This window comes from Ranitomeya variabilis, chromosome 2 (assembly GCF_051348905.1).
Source record: "Ranitomeya variabilis isolate aRanVar5 chromosome 2, aRanVar5.hap1, whole genome shotgun sequence".
NCBI classification, from domain to species: Eukaryota; Metazoa; Chordata; class Amphibia; order Anura; family Dendrobatidae; genus Ranitomeya; species Ranitomeya variabilis.
Genome location: NC_135233.1, coordinates 63,786,522 through 63,810,997, shown reverse-complemented (window position 1 = coordinate 63,810,997; position 24,476 = coordinate 63,786,522). Strand labels below are relative to the sequence as shown.

The following is a 24,476-nucleotide window of genomic DNA, read 5'->3' as shown; positions in this document are numbered from 1 at the left end:
AAAAAAGAGTAAGGTAGACTCCCTCCACACAGCTCTAATAACTACTACAAGGAGGCCTGGATCTGTGAATGTCTGGAAGACAACAGTGAAAGTGGCTAATGAATGAGAGCAAGCAGAGAAAATACTAAAAAAATTATACAGACGATGTATAGTGCTTGAAAAAGTATTCATACCCCATGAACTTTTCCACATTGTTACATCCTCAAACATAAATGTATTTTATTGGGATTTTATTTGATATACCAAAACAAAGGAGTGTAAAGGAAATGATACATTGTATTCTAAATATTTAAAAAAATATAAATCTGAAAATTATCAGGTGCATGTTTAATCAGCCCCCTATCGTCTGATACATTGTAGGACCACCTTTCGCTAAAATTACTGCTGCAAGTCTTTTGGGGATGTCTCTACCAGATTTACATATCTAGAGGCCAAAATTTTTGCCCATTCTTTTTTGCACACTCGTTGTTGCTCAGTGAGATTGGATGGAGGCGTCTGTGAACAGGAATTTTCAAGTCTTGCCACAGATTCTCAATGGGATTTAGGTCTGTACTTTGACTGGGCCACTGAAACTCATGAATATGCTTTGATCTGAACCAGTGTTTGCCAAACTCCAGTCCTCACGGTCCCCACATGTCATGTTTTCCGGATTTCCTTAACATTGCACGAATGATGGAATTATTATTAAGGCATCAGAAACTGCAACAGATTCTCACATTTGTGCGATACTGAGGAAATCCTGAATACATGATGTGTTGGGGGCCGTGTGGACGGGGATCGGGAAACACGGATCTAAACTATTCCATAGCAGCTCTGTCAGTAGTATGTTTAGGGTTGTTACCCTGCTGGAAAGTGAACCTACGCCACAGTCTCAAGTCTTTTGCAGCATTTAACAGGTTTTCCTCCAGGATTGCCCTGTATTTAGCTCCGTCCATCTTCACATCAACTCTGGCCAACTTCCCTGTCCCTGCTGAAGAAAAGCATCCCCACAGCATGATATTGCCACCACCATGTTTGACAGTAAGGATGGGGTTTTCAGGGTGATGTGCAGTGTTTCTTTTCTGACACACGCAGCATTTTGCGTTAAGTCCCAACAGTTCTTCAGTCTCATCTGACCAGAGCGCTTTCTTCCACATGCTAGCTATGTCCGCCTACATGGCATATGGAAGAAGGTGCTTTGGTCAGATGAGACTAAAGTAGAACTTTTGGGGCTAAATAAAAAAGGCTGTGTGTGGCAGAAAACTAACACTGCACATCCACCTGCAACACCATCCCCACCATCAAACATAGTGGTGGCAGCATCACACTGTGGGATGGATTTTCTTCAGCAGAGTCTGGGAAGCTGGTCAGAGTTCAAGGGAAGATGCATGGAGCTAAATGCAGGGCAATCCTGGAGGAAAACCTGTTAGTGGCTGCATTAGACTTGAGACTGGGGCGTAGTTTCACCTTTCAGCAGGTCAACAACCCTAAACATACTGACAGAGCTTCAATGGAATGGTTTAGATCTAAGCATATTCATGTATGTGAATGGCCCCGTCAATGTAAATATCTAATATCATATTGAAAATCTGTGGCTGGCAAGACTTGAAAATTGTCTCCATTCAGTCTCACTGAGTTAGACCTATTTTGCAAAGAAGAATGGACAAAATGTTCAGCCTCTAGATGTGCAAAGCTGGTAGAGACATCCCCAAAAGAATTGCTGCAAATGGTCTTTCAAAGCATCAGACCACAGATGGCTGAATACAAATTCATATAATAATTTTCAGATTTATATTTTTCAAATATTTAGAAAACCATGATTCATTTACTTTAAATTTCACAAATACTTGCTACTTAGTGTTGGTATATCACATAAAATCCCAATAAAATACATGTAAGTTTGTGGGTGTAACCTTATAAAATGTTGAATAGTTCACAGGGTATGAATATATTTTCAAGGCACTGCATTGGAAAGTTGTGTCATTTTTCATTCACCCATTGTGGACTTGCATTTTTCCTTTTATTTTAGTCAATGTAGTACGTTGTTCTTGGTTCCTAGACCTTAGCATTAAGTTAGCATTTTCTATCGATATTATTTCACCAAAAATGCTGGGGGAAAAAACTCCAATTCTGATGAAGTTATATTTATTTATAGGGCATATACCAATTATCATACAATACTATCAATTCATGCCATATAATTTTGTGGTTGGAATGAACAAATGTAATCTAATATACAAAAATGTATTAGGAAGATGTAGAAAAAATGCTGCAAAGTAAAAAGGTTTTAAAAAATAGGAGTGTAAATAGTTTACTTGTATCAGTTAAAATGAAAAGTGAACGAACCAAAGGGAAATCTAAATCAAATCAATATTTGGTGTGATCGCCTGTGCCTTCAAAGCAATTCCTCTAGGCAACACTTGCGCAAAGTCGGGGATTTTCTAGTATTATAGTGGAGTGTATGAGTAACCAAATATACAAAATAGGTGATAATGATCATCACTTTCACAAGTAGGTTGAAACAAAGTAATTAACTGAAAGAGAAATAACTCTTTAGAAGGCTTAAAACTGGGTGAAGAACAGCCAAACTCTGCTAGAAAGCTGAGCACAGAATCAAGATACAAGGTAATTATACTGCATCAGCAAGGTGTCTGCAATAATTTTTCAAAAGGCTCAACATGGGTTTAAAGAAAGAAAAAAAAACAAAAAACATTTTCACTTGACCTTTTCTGTTATGATACCACCTGGTACACTGACTGTCTTTATTTCCTGCAACAGCAAAAACAAACTGTCACAGGAACATGAGACCTCCGAAGCTAATCAGAACATATTGCAACTCTTATTTATTTATCTTAAAACCCATTCTTAGCATTTTAGAAAAAATATTTACGCTCCACGTAACTTCTTTAGGTCTATATCTATGTGGGGCGGCCCAGGGTCCTGGTCACCGCAGTAGAATTGTTTTCCTCTCGGGGAGAGTGATACTACGTTTGGAGGCAATGAAGGAGAACTCTTTGTCAGGTAACACAATGCATGCAACATGTTCACGCTCCAGACCAGAAGGGGGAGCTCTAAGCCTGTTTAAGGTGAACTCCCCTATAGAACATCCTGATCTGGAGGGAAAGGTTCAGTTCCTGTCAGAAAGACAGAGGGAAAGGAGGCAGAGGAGCCCTGTGGCCTGAAGTGCTGCAGCTCCTAGGAAACCGATGGATAGAAAGCAGAACATATTGCAGCAAGCGTGAAGGAAAGCAAAGCAAAGGAGAGGATATCAGAGGGAGATCAGCCAGGAGCAGGCTGCTTCCTTCTGAGGCGCAGAAATCCGGTGGCCGGAATACCGAGGGAGTAAGGATCTCTACGCTTTACTTCAGAGACCGGCAGGACAGCTATTTCCACGTTACCTGTCCGACCTATACTCAGGAGGCAAGGCGACAACTCTCAGAGGCTGGGGCATGCTAGAGTCCCTATAAACCGCCTCAAGCCACTAGTCATACGGGTTTGTCCTATCCTATCCGGGGGACAGAGAGAGACAGACATAACATCTACAACATCTGTGAGGACCTTATGAGACGTTTAGCAGTAAGGTACTACAACACCACGGCGCTAGAGGAAGGCTACTGATTTCGACCTGGATAAGGGGACTCTGGATTTGCCTCCAAACTGTCCGGACTCTGCCTACCCTGTGATCTGGTGCTCTGGACTGTGGAAGCTGAAGTCTAAAGTAAAAGGTAAAGAGACTGCAACCTTGTGTCCTCGTTCTTCACTGCGCCTTTCACCATCCACCATCTACACACTGGGAAGCCCTGGGGATATACTTCACCTGTGGGAAGGTATACAATCTAGCTACCATAACATCACCCCAGCTGACCCCTCAAAGCAGCGTCGGTCACCCTGACCGAATACCACAGGTGGCATAACGAACACTTCCCCTTTAAAGACCTTTTCCTTTTCCACGGACCTCCCGAGGGCCACGGACCGGGTCAGCCACCGTGACATCCCCTTGCGAACCGAAGGACCCAGTACAGAGTTCCCCACTGCCCACGGGGGCGCTCCATTATGCAGTGGGTTTGGAGCTCTGCATTAGAAAAACAAAGCTTCCACCAACAAAGGAAATAGATGAAAATTAAGTCTAGACAGAACATTGGTCCTAAAAACGACATGATATATAAAGATGATGAAACTTCCAGTTACTGAACGCTATGAGGCAAGCCAACAACAATGACTCCTGAAAAGTGTCACCGAGAGGTAAAAATTATATGCCGAATTCAGATAAAGGTCATCCATGTAACCACTCTGGCTCATAGAAGACCTGTGTGGGTGTGGTGCCCACTAAGATGCCCTTTCAACCTATGGACAGGGACTGTCATGGTAAGACAACCTTTAAGGGTAAGTCCAGACGGAGTGGCTTCACTGATGACTTCTTTGCCTGAAGTCACACAACTTAGAGGCTGTCCGTCAAACAGGAGGAAGGCGCGGGGTGGGGATAGAGCTAGTGTGACAGAGGCTTCAGATCAACCTAAGCCACTTGCATGTGGAGATTAGAGCTGGAGTGACAGAGGCTTCAAGTCTTCCATAGCCATCTGCATATCAATTCAAACCCGGATTTCACAGTAATGGCGGAACGGAATGGACATGCACATATGAATAGTTTTGGGTGTAATCCTGCAGACCGATTCCCTTTAAAACACTTTTTGAGTAATGCATTGGCTGCTGTATTCTATCTAAACAAAAAAACTAATAGAGGATCCTGTATCGGATCAAATTGAGAAAGATGGAAATTCTAAATATATTTGAAAGTTGCATAATGAATAACTGCTCTTTCTCGTTTTAAGACATTTTTCCGGCTTGGTTACATTTTACAAAATGTTTCAGGCCAGCGTGCATAAAATGATAGTGAGAATATAGATCTAGGACTACGGGCTCCGGCATCCTCCACCCATTTTATCCACTAAGGTAGAATTTGGCTGGCAGTCAGGACTACTTTTGCTACTGTCGGTCAGTAAGTAAAACGCACAAGGAGATACAGAAGGGCAGAGACACTGATCAGAATACAGAAATAAGACATTCATTTTCATGGCATAAAACGGAAAAAAATAATAAATAAAAATAAAATAAAAGAAGAGACTGAAAATATAAGTTAGGGTCATATACCAACAGTACAGCTAAGGCCTAATTCGTACTTTGTCCTCGTGTTCGTGTACCTGTTATAGTCTATGTGGCTGTTTGAGTGACCCTCAAATAAATCATGGTCGACATGTTCGTTTTCAATCTCATTCAGGGATGAAAATTACCCATACAAGTCTATGGATTGGTGAAAATCACGTACAGCACACGTGGGCCGTCAATGTGCAGTCCGATTTCTGCCCTTGATTATTAACATTGCAATGGATGGGAGAAGTTTTGCAATTTTTCTGTTTTTGACAATCGCTCATCGAACTCTGATGGTAAAATTGTCTTATGGACCAAACAATGATGAATTTTTCAGTTGCGCCTCGGTTGATTCTTTGCAGCAGGCTGTAAACTGTCACATAGTGAGCGCTTGTCAGGAATATTGAATATGGTATATATTTATTTAGAATATTTAGTGGTAATGGAGCTCCACCAATTACTTTAGTTAAAAGTGTATTCCCATTTCTAAGATCCTATACTAATATATAGTAGGTATAATAAAAACAATATTAACAAATACTTCCAATTAGAAATATGGCATAGTTCTTCTGATTCACTATGTCTCTTACCCCTTGTGCAGGGCTTTGCAGTAGTTTAGGTATCCATGGTTATGACCACTAAGAGCTAACTAACACTATATGAGTGTTTGTAACCATGGATACCTAAGCTACTGCAATGCCCTGCACATGGGGTAAGCAACCTAGAGAATCAGAAGAACTGTACTACATTTCTAAATGGAGTATTTGCAAATATTATTATTACACCTACTACATATTGGGATAGGGTCTTGGAGATGGGAATACCCCTTTAATCATTTATAGGTTGATCTAAAAATAGAGGTTATATAGTAAAAAAAAAAAATGTATTGTAAAAGAAAAATCATAGTTAAAGATCCAGCTGATGAGCATAGCAGGAGATGAGACTAGTCTGTGAACAGCTTCCCGGCAGGGGCGTTTCAGATAAAACATGGCAAACAGCTATGCAAAGAACAGCTGATCTAAAACTAGGTGTTTTGTCATGTAAAAAAAAAAAAATATATATGATACCGATAAGAATGATTTCAGAACTTTCTATACACAATGTCAGGTAGATGTCCCCAATTATTCCCCAAAGTTATAATATATAACTATAATATATGATAAACACAATACAAAATAAAAACCTTTTTATGACATAATTGCTGCCAATGAACCCAAATGTGCGGCACACTCCTAGAAATGCTCTCCGCAGCACAGGGACGGGCATCTTCTTACTAAGGCTGCAGTAAATCTAATTGTAAGACATTAAGGCTGCGACCTGCTTTCCAGACAGTAAATTAAAAAGCCTATTTGCATTACACTGAAAACGAGAGTGCACAGGGGCTAATACGGCTAATGGGAAAAAAAGCGCCGGACAAAAACTATACGGAGCAATTTGGAAATGGGGAATAGAAATTTTCCTGGCTGAGAGGTTGTAATCCATCAAATGTATTATTTTTTTCACCCCTACACAACCCGTGCCTTCCCTCTAAATCCTTAATGCAATCAGGAATATGTGAAGAGTATTGGATTTCAGCAGGGCGGCAGCCAGAACCGAGGTGTCACAAATCGCGTTAGCCTAAGAGTCACAGCGGCGATGAACATCTTACTCAGACGTAAGGACTCGCACAAAGGAATGAGACCACTTCAGGGTTACACAATCAGATCTCGATAACTCACAGACCACAATATATCGCTGTGGAAAAAAAGACATACAGTGAGGAAAAAAGTATTCAGTCAGCCACCAATTGTGCAAGTTCTCCGATGAGAGAGGCCTGTAATTGACATCATAGGTAGACCACAACTATGAGAGTCAAAATGAGAAAACAAATCCAGAAAATCACCTTGTCTGATTTGGTAAGATTTATTTAGCAAATTATGGTGGAAAATAAGTATTTGGTCATTAACAAAAGTTCATCTCAATATTTTGTTATATATCCTTTGTTGGCAATGACAGAGGTCAAACATTTTCTGTAAGTCTTCACAAGGTTGGCACACATTGTCGGTGGTATGATGGCCCATTCCTCCATGCAGATCTCTTCTAGAGCAGTGATGTTTTGGGCCTGTCGCTGGGCAACACGGACTTTCAACTCCCTCCAAAGGTTTTCTATGGGGTTGAGATCTGGAGACTGGCTAGGCCACTCCAGGACCTTCATATGCTCCTTACGAAGCCACTCCTTCGTTGCCCTGGCGATGTGCTTGGGATCATTATCATGCTGAAAGATCCATCTATGTTTCAACTTCAATGCCCTTGCTGATGGAAGGAGGTTTGCACTCAAAATCTCACCATACATGGCCCCATTCATTCTTTCATGTACACGGATCAGTCGTTCAGGTCCCCTTGCAGTGAAACAGCCCCAAAGCATGATGTTGCTACCCCCATGCTTCACAGTAGGTATGGTGTTCTTTGGATGCAACTCCACATTCTGTCTCCTCCAAACACGACGAGCTTTGTTCCTACCAAACAGTTCTACTTTGGTTTCATTAGACCATATGACATTCTCCCAATACTCTTCTGGATAATCCAAACGCTCTCTAGCAAACGTCAGATGGGCCCGGACATGTACCGGCTTAAGCAGGGTGGACACGTCTGGCACTGCAGGATCCAAGTCTCTGGCGGCGTAGTGTGTTACTGATGGTAGCCTTTGTTATGGTGGTCCCAGATCTATGCAGGTCATTCACTAGGTCTACCCGTGTGGTTCTACTCAGCGTTCTTGTGATCATTTTGACCCCACGAGGTGAGATCTTGCGTGGAGCCCCAGATCGAGGAAGATTATCAGTGGTCTTGTATAGCTTCCATTTTTTTATTATTGCTCCCACAGTTGATTTCATCACACCAAGCTGCTTGCCTATTGCAGATTCAGTCTTCCCAGCCTGGTGCAGGGCTACAATTTTGTTTCTGGTGTCCTCTGACAGCTCTTTGGTCTTCACCATAGTGGAGTTTGGAGTTTGACTGTTTGAGGTTGTGGACAGGTGTCTTTTTAACTGATAAGTTCAAACAGGTGCCATTACTACAGGTAATGAGTGGAGGACAGAGGAGTCTCTTAAAGAAGAAGTTACATGTCTGTGAGAGCCAGAAATCTTGCATGTTTTTAGGTGACCAAATAATTATTTTCCATCATAATTTGCAAAATAAATCTTGCCAAATCAGACAAGATGATTTTCTGGATTTGTTTTCTCACTTTGACTCTCATACTTGTGGTCTACCTATGATGTCAATTACAGGCCTCTCATCTTTTTAAAGGGAATCTGTCACCCCCAAAGTGGCCTATAAACTGCGGCCACCGGCATCAGGGGCTTATCTACAGCATTCTGTAATGCTGTAGATAAGCCCCCGATGTATCCTGAAAGATAAGAAAAACAGGTTATATTATACTCACCCAGGGGCGGTCCCGCTGCAGTCCAGTCCGATGGGCGTTGTGGTCCGGTCCGGGGCCTCCCATCTTCATACGATGACGTCCTCTTCTTTTCTTCCTGCCGCAGCTCCGGCGCAGGCGTACTTTGTCTGCCCTGTTGAGGGCAGAGCAAAGTACTGCAGTGCGCAGGCGCAGGGCCTCTCTGACCTTTCCCGGCGCCTGCGCACTGCAGTACTTTGCTCTGCCCTCAACAGGGCAGACAAAGTACGCCTGCGCCGGAGCCGCGGCGTGAAGACCAGAAGAGGATGTCATCGTATGAAGATGGGAGGCCCCGGACCGCAACGCCCATCGGACCGGGCCGCCCCTGGGTGAGTATAATATAACCCGTTTTTCTCATCTTTCAGGTTACATTGGGGGCTTATCTACAGCATTCCAGAATGCTGTAGATAAGCCCCTGATGCCGGTGGCCACAGTTTATAGGACATTTTTGGAGTGACAGATTCCCTTTAAGTGGGAGAACTTACACAATTGGTGGCTGACTAAATATTTTTTTCCCACACTGTATGACGTGGTCACCTAGACCAAAACAAACCAAATTTATAGAATTAGCATCCATAGAACTGAGGATACCGAAGTATCATACTATACAGTTAACGGGTTGTCCTATAATGCCCCGTATAAATGTCCGATACCTATAATGCCCCTTATAAATGTCCGACATTTTTATATATATCTATATATATATAGATATACTTCACAAAAAAAGGCAGCACTCCATTTTCTTTGAGATAGTGTGCAGGAATTTATTAAACCCACATCTCCGTGCGACGTTTCGGCTCTAAATGAGCCTTTCTCAAGCTTGTCTTTTTATCTCAAAGAAAATGGAGTGCTGCCTTTTTTTTGTGAAGTATATGGACTGTCAGCAACCAGTGGACAGGTAGTCTGGGGGCTCTGTACCCGAAGATAAGTAAAAGATTTGTGCTGTTCCATCTTTGTATTATTATATATATATAGATATATATATATATTTTTTGCTTGTTTTTTTTGTTAAACCTTTATCTATATAGATATAAATAATATATTTTCTATTTTTTAGGTACAAATACTGTACATATTATAAAATATTGTACAAATACAATATATACAAAAGTGAACGTCAGACATTAAGACATTATAGGACATGGAAGATAATACTCGCCAAGATCTCTGAAATTGAGAGAATATGTCCCGTTTGCAACCAATTATTCTTGTTAAAGTGCATGAGAAAATGAACAGTTTTCTTTAAAAAAAAGCAAGCAAAAAAATAAAAATAAATCTTCCGTAGCACTAATGCAGTTTCTATGTTAACAGACTACAAAAACAATGTAGTCTGGTCTTGCAATCATGTTGTCCCTACTTTTTGATAAAGAGATTGTCCAGCCAAATATTTTACAGAAATGGGCTTTAAAAAGAAAAAACTAAACAAAGAAAGAAGTTACATTATTTATTAATAAGCAGGGATCCCTGATGGTAAGATATTCGCTCCAGACCCGGATATGGCAACTTCACTTCCGGTACATGTTTATTTGAATAGTCAAGCCGGGGTACTACTCTGTCACAATCAAAGCATAAACAGAACAAAGGTGATGGTCTAGGCTCTGAAATAAGCAGTCAGCCAGCCCCCTCCACACACAGGATTCATTATGTATAAGTATAGGAACCGCTGCCCTCTGATGATAGCAGGGCCATGAATGAACCTGCTGGATCCAAAACTTCAACATCTAAGGGCTCATGCAGACGTCTGTTGATTTCGGTTCCATCACAAACCGTAATGCATGGAACGGCCGCGGGTCCCTTGACCCGAGCATGACCGCCACGTAGCAGTACATGAAGCTGCCATGTTCCATTATGGAGACTCGCAGCCAATCCACGCATTGCGCTCCGTTCACGGACGTCTGCATGAGCCCTAACCGGAGGCATAATTAAACTACTTTGGTTACTTTTTCATAGCTCATTTATGTACCGTATATATTTTGGGGGCTGGACAACCCCTTTAACCCATTATCCCTTAATTGTTAATGGCCAGGTATACAGAAGAGACCTAAATTAATTGTAAATACAGTGCAAATATTTATTTAGAGTTTTAGAAATAATTATTGCAGCCTCCTTTTGCAATGTTGGCTCGGCCTCAGGACAGATAAGAGAATCACTAGCATAAACTAATTATGTGGCAATCACAAATACAAATAGGGACCCTGAGTCCGGGATTATTAATACGGTACAAAAAAAGTGTTTCAAAATAATTGTCTAATCACTGCAAAATAAATTCGCACCAAACCTGACAGATCTGAATGTTCACCTGCAATTTTGCCGCTAAATTAGATTTTTAATGTGAGGTTCGCTGCATCCCAGCCACACGCCCCGTACATTATATTAGAACATCAACTCTTACCGCTCCGATATTCTGCTTCATTAACGTTATATAAACTATTTTACTCTCACAATAGCAAATAAAAAAGGGTTTATTGGCAATATAGATCCGAAATTGGCTTCATAACCAGGACTTCTATCATCCAAATTACAAGGAGGGGTTAAAACCAGCTAAATCCTGGCAGTCTAGACATGGTTTTGGCACACTGCTTAGTGAGTCAATGACTAACCTGCAGAAAGATAAAGGAAAGCGATACATTATTAAAAGGGACACGGCACACCCTATATGAGACTTTAAGGGGTTGTCATTGTAAGTCTCATAGGTGTGCAGTATCCTTTTAAATTATGTACTGGACAATCCCAGCCTAATCAATTCAGGAACCCTAATTAACCCCCCCCCAAAAAAACAAAAAAACAAAAAAAAAAACACAGTATATACACCCCTTCTGTTCCCGGAGAGTGACACGTTTGTTCTGTCGAGTTAGTAAAGGCGGCAGCTCATTGATGGCCGCCTGTATGTGATACAGAAAGTCCCTTCATTCCCGGCAACAGCAGCACAGCAAGAGGTGATACATTGTTTTTATTTTTTATTACGGTCTTAAACTAAGTTGTGGTTGTCCAATAGTGAACAACCCCTTTAAGGCCTACATACACATTAGAGAGCTGTCAGACGATCTCTCCTGGGTTCTCTAAGAAAGGGTTGCCGCCAAACTCCTCTGGCAGCGGCTTATCACCCGGAGAGAAAAAAGGATTGGTTACTAGAAATCCTAAGTACCGGATCCTTCTCTCCTCCCCTGAGACCATCTACCGGGTACAGTTGGGAGGTCCCCATGCACATTAGACTGTCAGGTGATCCAGGTGATATCAAAGAGAGTGTAAAAAAAAACCCCTAAATTTAAATTCTTGTGGCACTTCTGCTTGGAAAACACTCCAGATTCGCCTACTAAATGAATCAGCAAAAAATGATGCTCCTCACACAAAAATACAGGTCAAAATCCATACCAAAATACTTTTTTTTTTTGTTTTGGAGCTGTTTGATGTAGATTTTTAAGCCTGAAAAACCCACTTTAAGAAAACTACCGTATATACTCGAGTATAAGCCGAGATTTTCAGCCCAAATTTTTGGGCTGAAAGTGCCCCCTCGGCTTATACTCGAGTCACGGTCGGCGGTGGGGTCGGCGGGTGAGGGGGAGAGGGCGCTGATGCATACTCACCTAGTCCCGGCGATCCTGTCGCTCCCCCAGCCCGTCCCACGGTCTCCGGGTGCAGCAGCCTCTTCCCCTGAGCGGTCACGTGGGACCGCTCATTAGAGAAATGAATAGGCTGCTCCACCTCCCATAGGGGCGGAGCCGCCTATTCATTTCTCTAATGAAGCGGTGCCGGTGACCGCTGACAGAGGAAGAGGCTGCGGCACCGAAGACAGGCAGGGGGAAGGAGCGGGACGCCGGGAGCAGGTAAGTATCGCATATTCACCTGTCCGCGTTCCACACGCCGGGCGCTGTCTCCATCTTCCCGGCGTCTCTCTCTCCGCACTGACTGTGCAGGTCAGAGGGCGCGATGACGCATATAGTGTGCGCGCCGCCCTCTGCCTGATCAGTCAGTGCGGAGAGACGCCGGGAAGATGGCGCCGAGGAGCTGCAAGAGAGGTGAGTATGTGTTTTATTATTTTTATTGCAGCAGCAGCACAGCTATGGGGCAATAATGGACGGTGCAGAGCACTATATGGCAGAGCTATGGGGCAATGGTGCAGAGCACTGTATGGCACAGCTATGGGGCAGTAATGGTGCAGAGCACTATATGGCACAGCTATGGGGCAATAATGGTGCAGAGCACTATATGGCACAGCTATGGGGCAATAATGGTGCAGAGCACTATATGACACAGCTATGGGGCAATAATGGTGCAGAGCACTGTATGGCACAGCTATGGGGCAATAATGGACGGTGCGGAGCACTATATGGCACAGCTATGGGGCAATAATGGTGCAGAGCACTGTATGGCACAGCTATGGGGCAATAATGGTGCAGAGCACTATATGGCACAGCTATGGGGCCATAATGAACAGTATGGAGCATCTATTTTTATTTTTGAAATTCACCGGTAGCTGCTGCATTTTCCACCCTAGGCTTATACTCGAGTCAATAAGTTTTCCCAGTTTTTTGTGGCAAAATTAGGGGGGTCGGCTTATACTCGGGTCGGCTTATACTCGAGTATATACGGTATGTGAACAAACCCTTAAAATGGATTTTGCTGTTATATTCACTGCAGATTTCACTCTAAGGCCAGGATCACACATACGCGAGATACAGCTGAGTCTCGCAGGTGAAATCCCTCCTCTGGCGCCGGCACTTGGGAGCAGAGCGTGCAGCTCCATGTGTTTCTGTGCGGCTGCACGCTCCGCTCCGGAGTGCCGGCACCGGAGGAGGGATTTCACCTGCGAGACCCGGCCGTATCTCGTGTAGGTGTGACCCTGGCCTAAGGACGCAGTCAGTCGGCCATATAAGTAGGACACAGATTGGAACGCAGTGCACGGACTGGTCGGCGGCTTTCCCTACCGACAGCTGTATAAAAATACAAGAAGCGGTCATGCTCGGGTGGGTAGAGCCGCCGGCCAGTCCGTACATTGCAGTCAGATTGATATGGCCATCTGGCTACGCCCTAACACAGTGAAGGGGTGAAATCCTTCCAACAGCTATCAGGGTACGCTAGGGGAATTGGAGTTTCGCAAGAGCTGAGGCACCGCAGGTTACTGACCGCCAGCGGGTAGAAGTTATTATGCAAAATACATAGACTTGGGCATTTATATTATCAGATGATCAGACTATATTGGAATTTCATACATGTCCTGCATATATGGGAAAAAGTATAGCGTAACCTGCTGAGCTGCGTAATAATCCCGTCCACCTCTGGCCACTGTGTATAGACAGATACTCCCAACCCATGCATGACTGGGATGGATAGCCCCCTTTATGGTGGATGATGGGTATGCACCATAACATCGCGTTTCATGTGTCGGTGTTAGGTTCATGTAAGGGGTTCAAAGAGGGCCCCGTATTTGTGAAATAAAGTGCCTTTAAATTGCTGGGCTGTTTTCCAACATGCACAGCAAATTTTCAAGAATGGTGCATGTCAGGCGGCTTAACATCTCCATTTCACCCCCTACTATCAAATGTTCTTTTGTCACACATGGTATCTGGACTTGCCATGTTGTTTTAAGAGAAACTTCTGCTTATACAGTGAAAGCTTAAATTCATCAGGTCATATAAAGGTGTATAGATTCCACTCACTCATCGAGCTCATCCTCTTCCTGTCTGGCTTTGTTAGCGTAGAGGTATTTGGTCATATCCACAGGTCTGGCATTCTTCCTCTTTGCTGGCTGTGGAGGGGATTCCTTATGCAGTTCAATAGCCAGGTCAGGCCCTGGATCAGGCTCATCAAACGGGTTCTGGTATGTTGTGGACTCAGGGTCTTTAAATGGGTTATAATCATCAAAAGGCTCCTCCACTTTTAAAGGGGTTTTATCAACAGTAATGTCTTAAAAAAAAAAAAAATTACATGTACACAATAAAATTATACAGTTAAAATAACTCTGGAAGTACTACCCCCCAGTAAAGAGGTGGTGTCTCCAAGCAGTCAACAATGATTAGTCAGTGTCGGGGTGCAGTCAGACGGCCGTAAAAATCTGACCAAGTTCAGACTGGCCCACTGCTCTCCCGACAGAAATACATGAAGCTGTCATGCTCGGGAGAGCCGCCAGCCAGTCCGTACATTGAAGTCCAATTTACACGGCTGTCTGACTGCACCCTCTGAGTGTAAGGATACACCCATTTAACAATAACATCGATAATGCCCATTTGTCAATATAATTCAGATTTATTTCCCAAAGGAATAACAGAGGAATGGCACAACAAGAGGGCCAAAAATTGTTATTTTATGGAGAACACAAGTATTTACATAAACCATATTAATGACCAATCATAAGGATCAGATAATAGGCGATTGGTGCCGAGCGTAGAACCCCCTCAGAACAGATAGGTTATCAATATGTTGTATCCAGACAATCTCCAAGTCCCTCCAATGCAAGATGTATATGAATAAATGGAAGTCCAGGCAAAATCTTCACTAGTAATAAACGCATAAAAAAAAAAAAATCTACATTTATATTCACCAGCTACAATTCAATCACAAATTCTAGTACAAATTGGTAGAAGAGAGTTGGGGCAAAAACATAATTTTTAAAGGGAGTTTGTTTCCAAGTGCATTGGTGCTTTCAATGTAAAAATATCACAACATCCTGATTATATGGTTCTCAAATTTTCATATAATAGGTAATCTTAATATGGCCAGGAAAATGTCATTACTCAATTGACATAAATGGGGCACGGCTACTTTCTTTTTGAGCGGGCGAGGGATAACAACAAATAAAGTACAAGGAGGGCACGTGTGATGAACCATCATATCGGTAAAAAAAGCAGCAACATCCTGTTGGGTGTCATCAATGCATCTGAAACCTTGCCAGTCCACAGTTACACCAATGGCCACACAATTTTATGTGTTACCCAACGTGCCAGGCAAAAGTGATCCCTGTGCCGGATGTGTCACCTGCCAAAGGTTCCTGACCCCGGTTATACAATGTAGATAGTAGAGGATATAGGTGAAGACTTGAAGAAAGTAAGCTGGATGGAGATCCATCATTACAGAGAGAATCTATTCTATCATGATGCATCCCATACATGAGTGATGAAAGGTGCGAACGATCATAAGATAAGAGGGGAACCAGCAAATGAGCTTATTATATTAAGAAAACAATTACGCTATGAAAAACAACTGATTTTACACAAAAAATATAAGTGAAAATAAGTGAAAATAGCTTTAAAGGGATTGTACCAAGTTTTTATGGTTCTCTATGGGACAGTCACATAGAAAAAGAACGATTCACTTGGACAAGGCTCTGCAAGGTTCCAATTCAATGGATAGGAGATAACTTAAAAAACTGGCACAAATCCCTTTAAATATTCCCTCATCGGCTAGTATCCTCTCTGTTACCTTCAGTGTCAAATGGATTGAGTTCTGTTGCTTCCGAACTTTCGAAGGGGTTGGATCCAGAGTTCACCAAGTCATGATCTTCATCCAGAAAATGTAACTTGTTAATAAGCTCTACAACAGATTGAGAATGATTTAGACCACTAATGAGGATCAGTGCGACAATTATGTACAATTATGGATTCATTACGTGTATGCAGACATGCAAAATCAATACAAAAAAACATAGTAAAATGAATATGTATATTTAAATAAATAATAATAATGATAATAATAATAATAATAATAAATAAGGTCATGCTGACATAGCGGTTTGATAACAGAGGGATGTACTTTAAAATGGTCGTCTGGTTTTTTTTTGTAGCAAACCCAACACTTGCACAAGGGTGGAAATTGTAAAGTACAAGTTAGAATGTAATCGAAGGCCCCTTTTACATTGTGGAAGTTGTAAATGGGCTTTACAGGGACACAACACCAGAATCAGTTGTAGGAACATTTCTTGAAGAAAGGCATACCTAACCATACCTGAAGAGACTGTATGCCAATCTGCAATGTTTTGACATTGGACAGCCTGAACTGAATGTACTAGATTCAGGCTGACAGTATATGGGTCATCAGAAATTGTCCAGGCTTGGTTGGCACTGGTGTAGTAACCTGGAAGAATTGGACGCTGGACCAACAAGACAAAACATGGACTGGTAAATGCTAACGAGACTTCAGAGCCTACTCTTTGGGTAGGAGATGTTGAGATACAACTCTGAGGGTGTAGATAGACATTGCCAGACCACAATAGGCAAGTATTAGAGATGAGCACTTCGATTTGCGCTGCCCTGGTCCGGTATCCAGTACAGTCTTCCATGGCAGCCGGCATTCACTTCCACACCCACGATCCTGGGTGCTTCTGGCACTTACTAGGTCCTGCGATGTCATCCTAGGATGCCGGTTTGAGGATACTTGATGCAGGAGTGAAGACTCAGAGTTGCATTGGAGGATCAAACTGAAAACTGAACCAAGGCAACGCAAATCGTATTACTCATCTCTATCAAGTAGGATAGTAAGTATTTAGGCTAATTATATGTTGACCTGTCCACTCCTAAATCTTTGTGTCCTTCCTTACCGTTCCTCTTGGCTTAACACATTCCCGAAAAAATGGCCCAAGAAGACCACTTTAAAGTGAAAAGAACATTTTGCAATACTCTGTCAGGAGATGTTTATGCTATCGCTTTGATGAAGTTTTTTTAAAGAGAGAAACCTAAGGGGCCAATTCATCAAAGCTTTGAGGCTACAAAAGCGGTGTACAAGTTTTGAAAATTTGCGGTTGCGCAAAAAGTTTGCGTCTTTTGGTATTTTATGAAATGGGTGGAACAGGCAAAGGGTCGGGGTGGGATAGGGCGTGGAGACAACTGCCCATCCAATTACTCAAAACTGTCAGCATTTTGCAGGGCAGAAAGGCTACTCCTGTCCCTGAATAGAGTAGCATTTTTGGCATGGCGCACACCACTCAGAGGAAACGTGAAATTCATTAAGTGACGTGCGCCTCTTAATGCATTCGGTGCCTCTTGAACTGTGTCAAAACTCAAGTAGAGCGAGCAAGTGGTGAATCGGCTCCTAAGTCTTTTAAGAGGATATATATATATATATATATATATATATATATAATGGACGGGAAATATGCATCACAGAGCTGGATGTCCTCTGATGTAAACCTGGAGTAATGCTTTAGTACATATTGTACTAGGAGAGATTAATTAGCCATGACAGGGCCAAATTTAATGTGAGCAGCTACAGAGTTAGTTGGGTTAAACACTCACCATATCTCCACCCCTGCGTGTGGTTCACGTTGTAAAATGGGCCCTGCTTGTCTCACACATGGTCTGTGTGTGGAGGTGTGCAGACCTCCAAGATTGTGTGCTGTTGCTAAAGGTCTAAGAAGCTGGACTAAGCCAAGTGGGCGAACATGCACTATTGTATGGACTTTTTACTTTATGCTTCACTTTGTGCCGGACAAGGGCTGTATTTAAGTTTTCCTGTGATGTGGTTTATGAGGAGTGGAATAAATCATCCGGACTGTTTGGCTGTGGCAATCAAGTAATTGGAATGGCACACTACCAAAGGTGCATCTGATGATGGGTGAGAATACATCTTTAATATATTTACCAATCCCTTGATATATATAGATATATATATATATATATATATATATATATAATATATACACACACACACATACACACACATTTTTTAAATTTAGATCTGAAAGTATCGCCAGGTGTCCAGTGGCCATCTATCCTCATTGCAGATGAAGGCTTTGCTAATCGAGATCGGGTTACTGTTGTGGTACTTCTAGAGGGAGTGACTTCAATAATATTTCATTAGGTAACTGCCACTTAGAGCTATAGTCTTTAGTCTCTCAAAAGAAGCGTTTATTCATTATAAACTATAAATATTAAATCAGTAACCTAACCCACCATCCAAATGTGCATTTTCCCAATCCTTTACCTTGCTGGTTTTACTACAAATGATCACAGACAGCAATGAAGTAAAGCCACAATAACAAAAGATGGAGGCATACACGGCCAGCAGAAGGAAGTAAAGCAGACAGATCAAGGACAGGATGAAAAGATAGCAAAGACCAAAGACCTTCTCGAGGACTGGATGGTTTAGCTGCAGGCATATGTGCTCGCTTTATGGACTCATCTTGATCTTCATGTAAGTTGCTCAAGGCATTCAATTGGTTTACAATTTCTGTAGACAGAAATCAGTCAAGACAGCTATCAGGAAGGAAACGGATTATTACAGGAGAAGAAGCAAAAAGCATCAGGCCCTTGTCCAGAGAGAAAACAGAGAGATGTTAGACATAGGAGTGAACGCTGTATGAATGCGGGGGAGGCTGCACCACCACTGAAGCCCTCACAGGAGGAATATACAAGCACCCTCCCTCGCTGTGGGTACAGATCCGGAATATAGTGCCCATAACGTACCATTATCTCACAGATTTTACACAGGGGTACATGCAGTTTGTTCTTCTCATGGCTCACACAATCTTATACTGTATTACAGAGGTATTCTCCCCGAGCAACAGTGAAACTCATAGCAGTAACAGAAACCAGTGCAGACTATGCCACCATACAAGGTCTGCGCCTGTGGCTTGCCATGCGAATTAGCGCCTTCCTTATTCTTGGGACCCTTCCTATGCTCCTGCAATTTATTATGCCAATTTTTGTAAGATTTGGTCAAGTCTTCCATGATGAGATATTTTACAAGTTCAATGCAACCTATCAATCTCACTGAGGCCTTAGGATCTCGTGTCTGGAGTTTGAAGTCACCTGATGACAATCCGGTACATCGTGTTGGTAATTGGTAAGAGGCCGTTTTGTACCAAATATGCCTACATCAGAACACGGTCTAAAATACATGGGGGATTTTATTTATTTACGGTATTTTTTAAATGTTGTCTGAGTAATTGACAGTGGATGCTAAGAACTGATCAATGCAATGTACCTTCTGGTAAAAATTAGCTGACAATCTAGTAATGATCTAATGTCATTTTGGCATTAATGGACATGAGGACCCTACCCAGGATAAATTGTTCTTCACTGATCTTCCATAGAAAGAAAATCAGTTCTAAGCTTTACCGGCAGCACACTACGTTTTACTGTACACATTGTGGGAATTCATGGTTGACGACTGATAGTCTGACCTATTAGTTATTCTATGTATATGATCACATATAGATAGATTAAAGAACTGATGCACATTTTGAACTACTCATGCAATCCATTAGCATCCATCATACAAAAAATAATGTATTGTCATAATCTACTGTATATACTCAAGTATAAGCCGAGTTTTTCAGCACAATTTTTATGCTGAAAAAGCCCCCCTCGGCTTATACTCGAGTCAGGGTCCAACATGATGGAGGGGGAGCGGCAACGGGGGAGCAGCGGGTCATAGGAGACCGGAGCCAGCTGCCACGGCTAACTCCTGTGCCCACTGCTAAACAGAAACTAATATTCACTGTGCTTGCAGTGAATATTCATTTCTCTTTAATAGAGGGAACAGTAGTCGCAGTGACTGGCTTCCTGCAGCGACCGGGAGATCACGTGTGCCCACTACTTAAGTGCAAGTGAATGAATACTCACTGCTCTCCCATGGGCGTGGAGTGTAGTGAATGTTCATTCCCTTTAGTAGCGGGCACACGTGATCGCCCGGTCGCTGCAGCTGCTGGCATCGGAACAAGACACTGCGAGGGAGTGTAGGAAGGCAAGTAGGATGTTGTTTTTTTTTTTATGTTTTTCTGGGGGCCATGTATACCAGGATAGTGATGAGGAGCCATGCATACAAGGATGGGGATGAGGGGGCCATGCACACCAGGATAGGAATGAGGGGGCCATGACTACCAGGATAGGGATAAGGGGGAAATGCATACAAGGATGGAGATGAGGAGGCCATGCATACAAGGATGGAGATGAGGAGGCCATGCCTACCAGGATAGGGATAAGGGGGAAATGCACACCAGGATAGGGATAAGGGGGAAATGCATACCAGGATAGGGATGAGGGGGCCATGCATACAAGGATGGAGATGAGGAGGCCATGCATACAAGGATGGGGATGAGGAGGCCATGCATACAAGGATGGAGATGAGGGAGCCATGCCTACCAGGATAGGGATAAGGGGGAAATGCATACCAGGATAGGGATGAGGGGGAAATACATACCAGGATAGGGATGAGGGGGCCATGCATACAAGGATGGAGATGAGGAGGCCATGCATACAAGGATGGAGATGAGGGAGCCATGCCTACCAGGATAGGGATAAGGGGGAAATGCATACCAGGATAGGGATAAGGGGGAAATGCATACAAGGATGGGATGAGGAGGCCATGCATACAAGGATGGAGATGAGGGAGCCATGCCTACCAGGATAGGGATAAGGGGGAAATGCATACCAGGATAGGGATAAGGGGGAAATGCATACCAGGATAGGGATAAGGGGGAAATGCATACCAGGATAGGGATGAGGGGGCCATGCATACAAGGATGGGGATGAGGAGGCCATGCATACAAGGATGGGGATGAGGAGGCCATGCATACAAGGATGGAGATGAGGGAGCCATGCCTACCAGGATAGGGATAAGGGGGAAATGCATACCAGGATAGGGATAAGGGGGAAATGCATACCAGGATAGGGATGAGGGGGCCATGCATACAAGGATGGGGATGAGGGGGCCATGCACACCAGGATAGTGATGAGGGGGCCATGCCTACCAGGATAGGGATAAGGGGGAAATGCATACCCGGCTTATACTCGAGTCAATACGTTTCCCCAGTCTTTTGTGGTAAAATTAGGTGCCTCGGGCTATATTCACATCTAGCTTATGTTACTGGCAGTCAACGTCACGAGAGAAAAATCTGAATATTAGTCCAGACTATAAACGTAAGGTGTCTGAAATTAAAAGAAGAAATGAAGACTGCAGACTGAAAGTTAGTGGTTACCTTTAGTTAATAAATTTGCACTAATTTTTGTCAATTTTTTTTTTTTTAGTTAGTTTTTATTCATTTAAGCAGCATAATTGAGCTTTTGTCTGCATTTCTTAATCCAGTGAACATATTAGGATTTTTTTAAGGTTTAGTTTTTAAGAAAAAAAAAAAACTCCAATGAGATCAGTAGTGTGAACAGAGTCTGCTTCCATTTTTTACTTAAATAATAAGCCAAAACATAATCATGCTGGCCCTTAAAAGTACTGACTGTGTAAATTTGAGAATTTCTGGCATTTTGAACAGCTGCCGTCCTTGTTATTCTGGTGGTTAAATCCATAATTACAGGTTCATGTTATTATCTTGACAACTCAAAAGGTGCAAAAATATCATTAATGCATTAATGGAGTCACCTGAGGTTACAGAATGTGCTGGCTGCATTCATGTGATATAAGGGAGTCAGGTAGGGCACACTGGGGCGCACAACATTACCTGCTGCACTTGGGAATTTTCTTGGAAGTTGCAGCAAGTGTCGACTTGTTATTCTATCCCTAATAACTACCAGGCTTATATAATGTAAAACTTCGTATCGAACAGCCTCGCGGTCTGCACCCAGGTTAGGAAAATCAGCATTATCTCTGCACTTCTATATGATAGGCCACATGTCTAACAGGACCTATAACCCAACGCTTCCCGCTTACATCAGCCATGTAGAATAAACTGTACTAAGCAAAGTGCGTCATTGCAAGGACTTTCCATGCTTAATGTCAGATGGGGCGGGAGACCAGGCCCCGATTCATGAAGACCTGTGTTTTTCATGCTGGTCCTGATGAGGGGTCCGGGTGAAGTCTGAGGCTCTAGGTTCTTAATAAATCAGTGGCCCTGCTGGAGGAAGATTTGGAACATAACGAATTCCACCGCTCGTCATGAATTTAACAAGAAGGAGTTGTCACGCGTCTGCCCACTTTGTTGGAGTTGGGCATGAAAATCTCACATTGCACACAAACTTTGCAAATGTTCACAGCTTTTTACTCCAGAATTCTTGCTAAATAGGCAGTTTAATCGTAACCTCTGGTTATGACCCCCTTTTTGTTTGTGACTGTTTTATACAACAACCCCTCTGTGACTTAAAGAGGACTGGTCACCTAGTTAAAAGTACAATTTTTTGGTCTTCTTTTATTTCCGCTACTCTACTAAGTATTCCAGTTTTGTTTTTGTTTTGTTTTTTAATCTATCATGTGGTTGCAGAGATATGGGTCTTTTATCTTTTTATTTAGCAAGAAGGCATTTCTCCAAGAGTAATTATGTAAAGCAGCCCAAAGACTCCTCCCCCCCCCCGAATATCCTGTGAGCCCCTTGGTAAAGACCATAAGAATTAGCACTAAATAAACTAAATAAAAAGGCCCATATTTCTCTAACTGTATGGCAGAATAACACAAAAAAACAACAAAAAACATTATACGCAGGGAGAGCAATGAAAAGAACAGCACAAACTGGTCACTTTTGAGCTGGTGACAGCTTCTCTTTAGAAAGGGAATGGGTCTTCAGAAAATGACCTATTACCAAAATCAGATTTTTTATTAAATGTACTTTTAAAAAAAACATTTTTTCAATATAGTTCTATCAAACTAAACAAACAAACAATTTCTGAGATTTGCACTTTCTACACTGACTTATACTAGACTCGCTTCCTGTTTGGTACATTATCCTTACTTCCAGGATTACTGACAGGTTGTCCCCCCTCCATCCATGATGACCGGGGTCCTGATGACAGAATGCTCAATAAATACTTTAATGCAATTCAGTAGGGTCTAGGTCAGTCCACTGCTGCTAAGGTCCATGTTGTAGTATGAAAAAAAAAGTTATTATTTAAATTTTTTTAGATATTGTTACTGATCTGAAAACCAAAAAAAAAAAAAAAAGTAAGCACCAATGTTTAAACATAAATTTAACAGAAAAAAGAACATAAACAGCAAGTCATTTTCTGATGACATTCCCTTAAAGGGATTCTCCTGGATTTAAACCTTGATGGTGGATGTTTGCAGGACCCCATCATTTTTGCATTTTTGAACGGTTCGCCTACACGGGCAGCAGTTACTACATCTGGCCCTAGTCACTACCCAAGAGATCGGACTCATTTATTATACACCGATGGCCTATCCCAAGAACAGAACAACGTGGATTCTGTCGGACTTGGCAAATCCAAGCGATATTACATTTCTGGCCAACCGCAAATGACTTCACATGCTTCAATCTCTGAGGACAATCAATAGGATAGCTGTTTGTTCCATCACGATTCACATAACGTAATTCATAAATAAATCTACAGAATAACTTGAAAATGGTGAAAACGCAAAATTGTTTAAAAAAAAATAAAATAAAAATAAAAGTTGACTTGTTGGGAACCTTGCTCCTTATTAATATTGGAGACATACGATTTGACTTCATAAATGTTTCGCAGACATTAGATGGAAATACAGCTCTCTTTGTGGACATTAATAGCATTGTAATGGTATTTCATTCAGCATGTGGAATGTTAATCCTGCTCTGGCCAAATTCCAACTCAGGTCACATAATCCTGTCTGTTCATGTCCCACCTGTAAACAAACAGATAAAACGGCATATTCAACCCAAACCCCTGGGATAAAACTGGCCGGTAGACTAGTAGTAGGTGGGAAAGGGAGGCGGCCAGAAGACTGAGCAAAAATAAAAGTATGGTGGAGGGCGTGCAGGAAGTAAAAGTGTTGCTGTAAATTTTGCCTGGCTCCTCTCCCCGATGGTGACCACTCCCCATACGGCTGTGTGCAAAAGGTGGGGGAGTAGGTGTTTTGGTGTCTGCACAGCAGAGCAGCCTTTAGTGAAATTATGCAACCAAACGGACAGCCGCACAAATCTTTGTGGCGCCTCTGCTTTAGTTTGAACAGAACTGTATCGTATGCTAATTCGGTTTATCTAAAGGGAACAAACAGGCATGTGAACAGCGCCTAAGCTGCGCTAGATTTATTGTGTAGTCCTTCCCCATTATCG

The 24,476-nt window shown here is 42.4% G+C and overlaps 1 protein-coding gene across 7 annotated transcripts in view; it reads right to left on the bottom strand.

The window, feature by feature from the left end:
* EHBP1 (EH domain binding protein 1) overlaps positions 1–24,476 on the bottom strand; it is a 480,146-nt gene that overhangs the window by 302,233 nt on the left and 153,437 nt on the right. For 4 of the 7 annotated variants that reach the window (XM_077282487.1, XM_077282491.1, XM_077282489.1 and 1 more), the window contains exons 8-10: positions 18,611–18,715; positions 15,974–16,084; positions 14,215–14,461 (exon numbers count right to left, since the gene is read on the bottom strand). In XM_077282487.1, coding sequence (XP_077138602.1) covers positions 14,215–14,461; positions 15,974–16,084; positions 18,611–18,715 — 463 coding nt within the window. The remainder of the gene's footprint in view (positions 1–14,214; positions 14,462–15,973; positions 16,085–18,610; positions 18,716–24,476) is intronic. The other 3 variants (XM_077282492.1, XM_077282490.1, XM_077282493.1) reach the window with 1 other exon arrangement.